General features: G+C 41.9%; 1 protein-coding gene across 3 annotated transcripts in view; it reads left to right on the forward strand.

Moving 5' to 3' along the window:
- Snx19 (sorting nexin 19) overlaps positions 1 to 5,050 on the forward strand; it is a 41,132-nt gene extending 36,082 nt beyond the window's left edge. For 2 of the 3 annotated variants that reach the window (XM_004665458.3, XM_045145559.1), the window contains exons 9-11: positions 1,063 to 1,247; positions 2,133 to 2,220; positions 3,249 to 5,048. In XM_004665458.3, the coding sequence (XP_004665515.2) occupies positions 1,063 to 1,247; positions 2,133 to 2,220; positions 3,249 to 3,375 (400 nt within the window). In that variant the 3' untranslated portion in view covers positions 3,376 to 5,048. Of the gene's footprint in view, positions 1 to 1,062; positions 1,248 to 2,132; positions 2,221 to 3,248 lie in introns of all 3 variants that reach the window. The other variant, XM_045145560.1, reaches the window with a different exon arrangement.
- The last annotated feature ends 7,806 nt before the right edge of the window (positions 5,051 to 12,856 follow it).

Genomic DNA, 12,856 nt, shown 5'->3' on the forward strand with positions numbered 1-12,856 from the left:
AACTCCAGACACATGTATCACCATGTGCAGCTGGTTTACATGGGTCCTGGGTAATTAAACCTGGGTCCTTTGGCTTTGTAGGCAAGTGCCTTAACCACTCAGCCATCTCCCCAGCCCTAATAGACATTTATTAACAAGATATGTTGGGAAATTTTTAACAAGTACAAGACACAAAACTCTTCTGACACTGATAGTTGAGTTAAAGAAGTAAAGCTATAAACACATGAGAAAATAATTATGTTCCAGAGTAAAATATTAGGTGTTAGAGTAATAGCACTAAGTGTCAAAGGAAGTAAAAGACAATCATATCAGTTCAGGCTGGTGAAGGAGGCTGTCGTGGAAGAGGTGGTGTTTAAGACAGGCCTCCCAGAGAAGGAGAGAAGGGTTTGTGGCTGACAGGACTATAAGCAAAGAGTGGGTATAGGAAATCTTCAAAATGGGTTTTAGGCGTTGAAAGCCAGCGGGGCATGCCAAAAGGGCAATGTGTATGCAGGCTTCTGAGGCTATAATGCTTCCTGCTAGAGAAAAACTACAAATGTTAGATATGACATTGTTCCAGGGTGGAAACCCTGCTAGCATCTTTTCTGCAAACACCTAGTACCATATTACTACAGTTGCTTATCTTGAAATTGTATTATCACACTTGATGAGTTGGTTTGGGTTCCATTGTGAGAGTTGATACTGATTTCAGGCTGTTCTGATTGCTCGTGTGATTCATGCTATCTATACCAACAACAGAAATCTGCTTCTTGTGCTTTTGAAGGCTGGGAAGTCCAAGATGCACTGGCAGATTTAGTATGGTAGGTCCCCTCCTGGTTTATAGGCGTCATCTTTTCCTTGTGTCTTCATTGGTAAAAGAGTAAAGGATCACCCTTAGGACTCTTTTATAAGGACACTATAATCACATTCATAAGGACTCTATCCCCATGACCTAATCATCTCTGAGTCCATGAATCGAGGGCTGGGATTTCACACATACATCTAGAAGAAAACAAAACATTCATCCCATTGCCTTGAAGACTTTCTGGTTTTCCTGAGCTTTCTTCTCTATTTCTATCACAGATGGCTAGAGGTACAAGTGGCTAATTTAACCTGTCCCAAGCATTGGGTACAGTACCTCCAGCTTCTCCGGGAATCCATCTGGCCTGGAGGAGTTTTGCCTAAGTTTCCACGGCCTGTAAGGACTCAGGAGCAGAAGGCGGCTACCAAGAAGCAGGCATTGCAGAGCTTAATGGACATCCTGCCTGGTAAGTGGACTGATGAGACAGATGATACTGAATAGTGAGTACTCTTCTCCTCCATCCTGTTTTGCCATCACTTCCCCATCCCCTTTCCCCACTTTCAAAATGATTCTTAATGTGGCTAGTGTCACAAACTTGTTGAGCTTGAGCTAATTCTCAGGCTAATTGAAAAGTGGTGGTAGATGTGATTCTCTTATCCTGCATTCAAGTGACTGTAAGGGAATTGTGAATCACTTTGGCCAAGCCTAGATACTAAGGTACAATCCTGCAGATATTTGGGTTAAAGACTTTTGGGCAGATCTGAGGAAGCAGTGCCTACAGGGGCAGGTCTCAGAGCCATTCCCACCAGATGAAGATGGCGAGTTCTCTGCCAACTCATGGCATTTTGGGACAGGGGAAGAACATGATGTATCCTGCAAAGCTCACACTCAGTAAACTGGATCCTTGGCAATAGTAAAACACAGTTTGAGAAGGGTTTTTGTTTGTTTGTGTTTTTTGAGAAGTTTCTTTTTTTTCTTCCCTTGTATTGTTTTTAGAAGGAAAAGGAATCAGTTTTTTGCCTGTGGCTGAGCTAACCAGGGAAGAGTAGTAAGCTCAGCTCTAGGTGGTTTGATTTACCTTTATTAGCCCTCTCTTTCCAACCTGAATTATGACCTCAAAATGGCACCTGCATCTTCATGGGAGCTATCAATTAAGGCCTATTCTTTGTTAGTTGCACACCAGACTTAAGAATTGTATTTTTCTTTGGTTTTCTCTGTTTTATGAGATCCCTCCCCCCCCCGGCTATGTGATTCAGAGGTATGCCAGAAGTAACCAAACTGAGATATACAGATATACTCTTCTTAGATTCAGGGATAACACAACAGTCATAGCTGTTGTTTTCCTCCTCAGATTTTTTAGTAGAGATCCTGGGAACAAACAAGTGCTGGCTGAGCTGGAGTCTAGTCCTGGAGTCACTCCAGCAGCCCCTCATCAACAGGTAGGCTGGAACACATGGAACCACTACTGATAGGTCAAGCATCTCTGCTTGCAAGTAATAGGACTGGTAAGAGCAGAACACTCTTTGGAATGGGATTGTGTACTTGACTTGCTTTGCCTGGGTTGCTGGCTAGAATCCAGCATGCAGGTTCCATACGCACTAGGTATAACATGGGCTGCCAACCTCGGAGCAGCAGTTTCATAATAATAAGCTGCTATTAGACTAGCCACGGTTTATATTTAAAAGAACTCAGTTCAGGCCCCCTCACAGGCTGCTAAAAAATGCCCTGGTAGTTTCCTTGAGATTCAGTTTTATAAAATGTCATTTCTCTTTCCATAGTTACATTAGAACATCAACACTATACTGAAGAAATGTGTGTAATAGTCCTTCTCAACATCCGCCAGCCCCTATTCACTGATCTGTACAATACAAGCTGCATAATGATTTTCAACGTTGGTTCCAGGCTTAACAACAAAGCTTTCATTAGTGTTGGGATCAGGAGTTGTCATTGCTTAATGGGAAATAGATATAAGGTTGGAATCAGATCAAGGAACTAGAAATGCCAACTGAAAATCCTTAGGAACATTGAGAAGAGCTGGATTCTTAGGCTGAAAGCTGTGGGGAAGAATCCCTACCCTTACATGTCTCTCTCAAAGCTTTCCCCAGAGTCAACTATGTTTTCATACTCCCAGTCCTCAAGGATTCTTGTTTTGTCTCAATGCATGTAGGGTAGCTTATAAACCTGTAGTGGTTAGTGGTTAACTATGAGAAGCAACAGTTATCAGTAATCTAGTAACACAAGGATTTTCCTCAAGTGTCAGGAGTGGCATTGTATAAAGTGTAGTCTCAGGTACTAGTCTTTCCTTGGCTGGGCTTTAGCTTTTAGTAGTGCAGCACACATTCATTGCAGAGGGGCGGGTTCACCACACTATTGGGGCTTAGGGTAAAGACGGGGGTGGGGGAGGCATCATGTATTTCTTGGAACAGCCAGAAATCTTCTTCTAAGTTGTTCTGTCCATTCATTTCAGACATTTAATTTACTGCCTTGGAGACATCATCCTGGAATTCTTGGATCTCAGTGCCTCTGTAGAGGAGGCTGCCAGCTCTGCCTCGGATACCCCATGTAACCCCAAGAAGCTGGGTGTTTCCCCTTAGCGAGGAGTTACAAATTCTTTAAAGATTGGGAAAGGAGAGCTACTCAGCCACCCAGGGACCAGTTAGGACACCTGTGCCCTCTAGAGCCAGGCGAGCTTAGCAGACATAGGTCTCAGTGGCTCGATTTTCCACTAGTTTTACCCCTTTTGTAACAGGTGACAGGGAGATATACATATATATATTCCATTTGCTTGCACATCCATTTCCATAGCTTTGTTGTGGCATTTGGATTGTTGCTGGTAAGTCCCATTTGCTTGGGAAAGAAACTCTGAAGTAATGAAGTAGCCTCTTTGCCTTCCTCCCACCAAGATTGTCTGCAGTCTGACCCTGTGCATATGGATACCTAATCATCCAGTATATACACTATGGATAGAACAGTAGGAAAAGTATAGCCAGATTTCCTTGGAGATGAAAACATTCTTCTGAACTCTCTTTTCCCACTTGGAAACTAGAAGCTCACTCTTGAAAGCCAGATTCTGGCCCTGCCTACTTTCCCAACAATTCCAGAAGAGAGAAGGAAAGTATTTCTCAGGGGACTTCTCACTCATTGGCCATTTTCTAACACAGCAGCCTTGTAGAAGATGCCATGAAGGCTGTTCCCCTGGTTAGCTATACTTTCCCTGTTCAGAAGGCTTCAAAGCAAACTGTCAAGCTTCTGGCAACTTTACCCCACCCTTTCCTGAGGAATCACAGCATGGATTTTATTTGCTAATTCTCCTCCTAGCCCATACCCAAGAGCTTGTGAGCTTTTGATTTGTAACCTATTTTCAACAAAATCCCATGGCAAGCTATATATTCAACTTCAGTATTTCAAAAGAGAAAGTAGAGTGCTTGCTCCATGGCTGAGAATATAAAAGGAATAGAATATGGGAGGTCTGTTCTCAAGTCTTGGGCAGGAAACATTTATTATGAACAGGTATTAGTTGACTTGCAAGAAATGGATTTTACTTCCTGTTCCTTTGGACTAAATTACTCCTTAAGAAGAAAGGAAAGGCACTCCACCAGACAGCAGAATCCACTGCAAATTATAAATAGACATCTCCAAGGTACCATCAGAAGACCATGGCTGCCACTTCACCCTGTTAGCATATCTTATTGTCCCTGCTTTCTCTGAACTACAAAGTCACTTGGAAGAGGGTCTGAAATGAAATTGATGAGAATGTGCTGAAGCATTAAAACTTTGAAGTGGGTGATGAGCACACAATTAAAGTTATTCATAGAAAAAACTGTGAAATCATGTTATTCCCCCACCCCTGGAAACTCAACTGTAAATTATGTTCTGATGTAACTGGAAGGCTTAGGTGTGCTATTCTTGCCAAAAAGTAACAAGGTGAATGAGATGATGTCTCACAGCCCCTTTTGGCCTTAAAAGCTGACTGGATGGTTCCAGAGTTTTTAAAACATCTCCCACACTAGGCCTTCATCGGCAGTAGTAGTTCAGCATGCTGCCTTCTAAGTGCCTGCAGGAGGATGGTTCCAACTGGACACCTTAGAAACTGACCCACTGGGTCTTGCGCTGAGGACTGTTCTGTTGTGGTTGGCAGAGGTGGGCAGTGCTGATTTCTGCTGCTCCTCAAGTGTATCAAACCACCAGTGTGACTGAATCTGATATCAGTTATGGCATGGATGACCTGACACACCTTGAGATCCCTGTGGCAATAAATTCTAAAGAATTTTCACATTTCTAGCCCTAACAATTTCCTTGGATTTCATGTTCTTGTATTTCCTGTCCCCAAAAGATAAGCTATCCTCAGACTCCTTCAACCCAGGAGGGAAAAGTAGATAAAACCAAGGAAATAATCTAAACCCATCTGAGTTTGGGAAAGGCCTGCCAAATTTGTGTGGCAGGTTCAGACAACAAGAGGTATTGAAATTTGGGAGAGAGCCACAGGTATCAGTAAAAAATATTCTTGAGTTGGAAGTGTGACAGAAAGCCATAAAGGGGCCTGTACTGGCCCCTATCTATTTATCTGCCTCTACCCCACTCCAGAATTTACTTGTGACTAACTTTTATTCATTTAATTCAGAATTTTTATGTTTGAAATAATACCAAAACCCTTTATTAATAACATCTTTTTAAAAAAAGGTGAGGGAGACATACTGATTTTGTTTTGTTAAATTCTAAATGTAATCCTTGCCAGTCCTTATTTGAATTCAAGAAAGCAAAGACATTCACATTTTTATTTCCATGGTTGTGTAAGAAAGAAACTATTCCTTAATCTGAACACAGGAGCCTGCACACACTTACAATTTAATACAAGCTACTCTGATACCAATATTGAAGTTTTCAGTTCATAGTATAGTTTCTTTATTGTTGAAGAGGAACAAAATACACATTCTGCTGTGTTAACAATTAGGTGGTACAGTGCATTGTTAGCTATAAACAGTGGTACAGCATATTTCTAGAAGGTTATCATCTTGCATAACTAAAACTTTATGCCCAGAAAATTCCCATTTCCCCTTTTCTCCCAGTGAGTGAGGGGTATAGGTTAAAGAACATCCATTCCACTTTCTCCTATGAATTCAGATAGATACCACACATAAGTGGAACCATGTATTATTTATCCTACAATTGACTTATTCCCAAGTCCATCAATGTTGCAGTTACAACATCCCATTTTACAGATCTGTCTCACATTGTTGTCCATCCACTGATGGATGGTGGTCTTCATTTCTTGGCTATTGTGAATAATGCTGCAATGAGCATGGTGGTGCACATACTTCTGCAGGACCCTGTTTCCAGTACTTTTAGACCAATACCCAGAAGATTGCTAGAGTACATGGTCCTTTTAGTTTATCTCCACACTGTTTTGCATAGCATTTATATCCGCACCAACAGTACAGAGTGATTCCAATTTCTTCAACACAGAGATACTCATATATACATGTACACACACATTTAATAATAGCTTTACATGTGACGTGCTGTTTCATTGTGAGTTTGGTTTGTACAGCCAGAGCCTCTTGAGTCCTGTGCCCTGAGTAGCAGCCCATTCATTTCCAAACACCACTGTTTTTGCTGACAGCACCCTGCAGCAGTTGGTAGGTCCTGTGTGTAAACATAGTCCCTGGCTGCAGGAGTTAGAATGCTATGGTCAGGAACTAAACTCTTTACTAAGAAAGTGGATTTTCTTTTATAAAATCAGTGTGGGCACAGGTGAGTCCCAAGGATTGATTCATTTCACATCTCTGGAGTCTCATAAGAACCCAGATTGTTTTCATTTTGCCCTTCTGCTATCCTAAACATTTTTGCTATATCCTCAGACTACCTGCTCCATGGTTGCTGCAAATCCTGGCTTCTTATCCAAACCTAATGTCTTATAAAGAATGAAGGAACTGGGGCTGGAGAGATGGCTCATCAGGCTAAGGTGTTTGCCTGCAAAGCCTAACAACCTAAGTTCTATTCCCCAGTACCCATATAAAGCCAGATGTGCAGTGGCACATCTGAAGTTCATTTGCAGCATCTGGAGGCCCTGGTACCCCATTCTCTGTCTCTCCTATTTCTCTCTGCTTATAAATAAATATTCTTGAGAGAGGGAACTATTTCCCAAAAACCTTCCAAGAATCTTTTCATGGCTCATTGGACATGGCGGCAGCAGACCATACACACTGAGAATAGTATTAATGTGGGTGGCCTATAATGGCCCAGCCCCATAGATAAGATGGATTAGTGCTCCCTGGATGTCAAATAGCTAGAAGAAGAAATAAAAGAAGCACAGAATGTATACTGATAGGAGTTCATTCTGCCAACAAATCCCCCATGGAATTTTGAGTTGACATTTGGTGAGGGCATCAGTTGAACTACTTTGCATATATTAACACATCACTGTCAGGTAAGTTATCCCCATTCCTGTTTCATATGGAGAACATGAGACTCAGTTGCTTGCAAGCATATGGCAGCACCTAGATACGAACCTCGGCAATCCCTCTCCAAGCATACACATACAGCCTTAGACCAAGCTGCCATTTCAGCTTACAAAGCACAAGTTCAAGCTCTCCCCTTAAGGAATCTCTTGGCTAATGTAGGACCCAGAAAACTTTTCTGTAAAGGACCAGAAGGTGAATATTTCAGGCTTTTTTATGAATATGTGTTCTCTGTTACAATCATTCAGTTTTTCTATTGTAGCATGAAAATAGCCATTGGGCTATGTTCCAGTAAAATTTTAATTAAAAAAAAAGCAGCTAGGCAGATATGACCCATAACATTTTTGCATACCAGTCCATCAAATTAGAATAGCATTTATCAAACCCTATTGTGCCTGCATTCACCTGGACTTGTATAAAAATGCAACTTTTGATTTGATAGCCCTAATAAACCTGCAAGCACTATACTAGGAAATAAAGCATGCTGATCCCAACCCTCGGCTGTCTGAAGAGGCGGGTGGAGATGCTTCCTTCACCACCACCACCCTGGCCCCTGCATTCTCATCAGCACCTGCTGTTTGTCTTTTCCACAATAGCAAGATGGGTTTTCCTAGCATGCAGGGCAGAAGGTTAGCCAGTCCGGGATAGAGGACAGGTTGGTTGTAAGGAGGGAAAATGAAGCTTTTGGAGTTGATAATGCAGCTGGACAGTTGGCCATAACTTGGCCACCCCCACTGGAAATGCCAGAGATCAAGACAGACTGCCTGTTTGCTTGTTTGGAAAGGAGAATGGAAGCACAAAGGGTGAACTTCTGTTGGCACCGCTACATCTCCTTTGTGATGAGAGGCTGCTGCACACCAACCAGGGTTTCTAGGAGAGGGCCAGTCAAGGAGATGTTGCCCCAGGCCTCATTTCCACATTCTGAACCTTACTGAAACTTCTCATTCCAAGGAGGCAGCACTGGCAACCTGCCAGTCAAAACCAAAAGAGAAAAGATCTAAAAATATTGCTCAAGTGTCATGAAAGCAACAAGTGAGAACTTTTCCTTGTCACGACGAGGTGGCTGCAGTGAGTGGGCAGGTGCAGCTCTGAAGTGGCAGAGGAAATGTGGACATATACACTGAGCTGTTGAGACAAGCCAGAGCTTCATGCCATCTCCCTATTCTTTCCTGTCTGTGGTCCGAATGTCCATTTCAACTCTGCTGCCTTGAAAGCAAAATGTGACACAGTTAGGTTACTCTTTTGTTCTTAGATGCAGACATATGGGGAGAAGTCACCAGAACAGATTCTGGGATATGGAATGTTGTATGTTGAAAGAGAATGAGAGACAAATGAAAAGGAAGGACCTTATCCAGACCCAAACTTAGCATATTTTCCTTGTTCTGTTTTAACAGTGCGTGTGCATGTGTGTGTGTGTGTGTCAGTGCCAGGACCTCTTGCCACTGCGAACAGAACCCCAAATACTTGCTTTACTTTGCATCTGGCTTTTCATGGGTCCTGGGGAGTTGAACCCAGGGTGACAAGCTGACAAGTAGTTAAGTACCATTATGCACTGAACCATCATCTCCCCAATGCCCTGTTTTTGTTTTTGACACAAGGGTCTATGAGTAGTCCCAGTTAGTTCTGAATTTGGCAATCCTCCCACCCTTATCTCCCAAGTGCTGGGATTATAGGCACCATACCTACCCAGAAAGCATTTCTTGAAGTGACATCTACTTAACGCAAAGTAGATCCTTCTGTCACTAGTTAGTGTTTGTTTAAGGAACACAAGCTAGTTTCAGTACTAAAGCATTACCGTAATTAAGATTATGTATGTGACTAACCCTTACCTGGCATTTTTAGGCTTCTGCTTTGCTCCTGGTCACTGCCATACTGTTGTTATCAGCAAAGGAGAATTGGCTATGGTTACTTCCAGAAATGCTAATTAACTCATGAAGGTGAAGACTAATAAGTTGGTCAAGCACAAAAGTCTTAGGTAAAGAAACATGTCTACAAAAGCTATAGATTTGTCTACAGGGTTAATTAGGTTTGGTGTTCTGTACTAAGCCATTGACCACCTTTATCTCCACCCCTACTTTCCTGCACCCTTTGCTGAAAAAAATCACCATGATCACATAGTTACTAAAAGGATTTGCCATGACTCTTTGTAAGAAGTGCTTTCATATTTGCCACTATAGAGAATGGACCCCTTGTTTTGGTAGCCAAACCTTTTTGGAGTTCACATCCCTTACAAATATATCTTATGCAGAGTCCAAATTCAATAAAGTGATAGCAGGCCAGTTCCTTTCTGCTTTCTGTCTATGGTTGTGTTGAAACATCACCTCCTATTATCTAAGAAAATAAGAATAGTAAAGGAGTCTTTTGTTGATGCTTCCTGAGTCACAGGAAGAGTCACGTTGACAGTAGGACTTTGTCCTGGGGGCAGAATTCATTATGGAGCTGGTGAAGGTAGAGGGTTGGTTGAGGAAACTACAGAATTACAGGATTCATATAATGTCTCAAACCACCTTGCTCTTTCCTGCAGCCCATGCTTTTGTTTCCATCACGTACATTACCTTCCCTTCCCTCCTCCATGTGTGCAGGTGACTTCCCTCCCCTGTTAGGACACACTCAAGTCCCATCTTCACCATGAGGTACTGACTAACATCCCGACCTAAAGTCTTTCCTTCTGGGTTATGCATACTGTCTCTGCATATCCAGTATATGACTTCTTCATAAGAGATGGAAATTCACTGAGAACAGTGAACACATCTTGTATCCCTTTGATTGTCATTCTTTCCCTGTGGCTCCCCATCTATATATTATACACACACTCCTACTATATATATATATACGCACACACACACACACATATATACATATATATATACACATATTTGTGTGTATATACATACACACACACACACACACACACACACACACACATACTCCTAGTGCATTGAAGATACAAATGAATGCTGGTATTTACTTAATGATCATGCTGGTGAATCTAAGAGATAAAATATGTCAATAAACATGATGAGGTCATTTTCTAGAGTCAGAAAGTGGAGGAAGACATGAAGGAGGGAGGCAAATTTTCATTAAGACCTTACATTTTTCCTCTGCAGTAAATATCAAATGAAAGAAGTTTATTATTTTATTTCCTATTCCATAGCCCACCCAAGTTGTATAATAGTACTGTGTATAGTAAAAGCACAGAAAGTTCAAAAACCGTAGCCTGGACTGACTTCAACCTTACTCATGATCCTCCTACCTTTGTCTCCCAAGTGCTGGGATAAAATACATGTGCCACAAAACCTAAGCTCTTCAAAGAAAACGGGTCCTAATTTGAAATTGGCTTTCAAAACCATCCAGTCATTAAGATGAATAATATCTCCCCTGCTTCCCCATTTCCCCAACCTGTACAACTTTTCAATTGGTAAGATCAGACAAAAGTATTTATCTGCAGAAAGAAAATATTGTCAACTCCTTCCTACCCTGACACACATGTAATGAATGCAACTACTCTTAAAGGAAAATAAGGACAACTTCTACTTACTATCTGAATTCCTTAAAGCTGTCCTTAAGTTCCTTTGGCTGAAAGATTAATTTAAATCCTGTCTTTCCTACCTCCTAACAGTAGCTAAGCCATGTCTAAAGATACAACACAAAGCTGAATAAATTTGAAGTGATGAAAAAAGGAAGGGTGGCACGAATTTCTCCCATACAAGTATTTGCTATTTTCTCCATGTTTGTTGCTACAACTCTTTGTCTAAACCCAATAGATCAAAATGAAATGGCTGCTATAGGAATGAAAACTAAGGAATCCAAGATATCTGGCCACCCATGGAGGCCCTGTGGGGATAAAATCACCTCTGGTTTCTGAGGTCAGGTGGAGGAGCAAAGAAAGTTCAGTCTGAGAATCAAAGCAATGTTGCATTTTATAAAAGGAGGAATCTAGACAACTCAGTGCTTCAGTTGTATGTTAGATTAGAGTAGGCGTGTGTGAAAATACATCTGCTGTGTAATAAGGCCCATTCCTTAGTCCAGGACACATTTGCACAACACATGATGTGGAATAGTCTGCAGCCAAGACTGGTTCAGTATCCACCCTGGGGCAGGTTGGTTAGCCTCCAGGGTAAAACCTCCTTGGGATTAACCACTTATTCCAATGGAGAACACTGGATAATTAATACCAGACCTATTCCCCAACCAACTCTGAATGGCTTGCATATGGGTGAGGATCCATAAAGTTTCATTTGACCTGTTTGGATGATGTAGAGAAATACATTGTTCTTATATTCAAAAGTGAAGCTAGCCTCATGTGCTAGTGTGCAGCTGGCAAAGATATGCCCTTGTGAGGGGCATAGGGCATATCCAGAGCCAGAGCTGGTCTAGGCAGAGGATGCACATTGAGTGCAGCTGTATTCTCTGTGGCCTTTCTGCCCACCAGAAGCAAGATCATGTCCCTCTTTCCAGCATTCTGGAGAGACTGAGGCAAGAGCTTGTGTTTCAGCCATCTCCACATCTTAAAGCTTGGGGTATGGAGAAATGCCTACTCTTCGGGTGAAATGACCTGAGAGCTTTATGGGATTGAATTTTCTGTGAATGTTTTTCCATGTGATGAAGATTATTCTTTTTTTTATTTTTTTAAATTATTTATTTATTTATTTGAGAGCGACAGACACAGAGAGAAAGACAGAGGGAGAGAGAGAGTGGGCGCGCCAGGGCCTCCAGCCTCTGCAAACGAACTCCAGACACGTGTGCCCCCTTGTGCATCTGGCTAACGTGGGACCTGGGGAACCGAGCCTCGAACCAGGGTCCTTAGGCTTCACAGGCAAGCGCTTAACCACTAAGCCATCTCTCCAGCCCCGTTCTTATCTAGTAAATTATTCTTATCTATGTAAAGGTCATAGCAGCCAGAATGAACCAGTAGTTGTCCTCATCCATTTGCTTCTCTTTGTTTATATCTGAAACCTTTTTCTTAAAACTAAATAGCATAGCAACAGAATAGAAAACTAAAGTACTCATCATTCTTCAGTATCTCTCCTTGTACGGTACTCATATTGCTTTCTCTTTATCTCTATTTTTGTTGTTGTTGTTGTTGTTTTGTTTTTCAAGGTAGGGTCTCCCTCTTTCTCAGGCTGACCTGGAATTCACTGTGTAGTCTCAGGTGGCCTCAAACTTTTGGCAGTCCTCCTACCTCTGCCTCCCTAGTACTGGAATTTTATAAAGGTGTGTGCCACCATGCCCGGCTTTATCTCTAATTTTTTCTCAGCTTATCTTTATCAGTCTCTATGGGTATCCTAACCACCCCACCACTCTGTCTTTTTGATAGTCAACATGGATGTCAATTTAAGGATTTATGTGAGCCTTAAATGTCTTTGCACTTGCTTTCCCAGTTGTTATTCTAGGGGAACGTTGGCCAAATCCCCACCCATGAAATGGGAGCAGCTGCCAAGGATAAGAGTAAACACTTTGATGAACACTTTACATCTTGCACACTATTCACATGACTAGAATTTCTCCATGTACATATCTGTGCTTGATTTTCAGTTCAAGTTCCAAGGTTTGAGGACCTTAGTGCTTTGCTGAGCTCTCTGTGGGAAATCTGCTGTGAGAACTGTTCAGATGTTGG

This window comes from Jaculus jaculus, chromosome 3, assembly GCF_020740685.1.
Source record: "Jaculus jaculus isolate mJacJac1 chromosome 3, mJacJac1.mat.Y.cur, whole genome shotgun sequence".
Taxonomy (NCBI): domain Eukaryota; kingdom Metazoa; phylum Chordata; class Mammalia; order Rodentia; family Dipodidae; genus Jaculus; species Jaculus jaculus.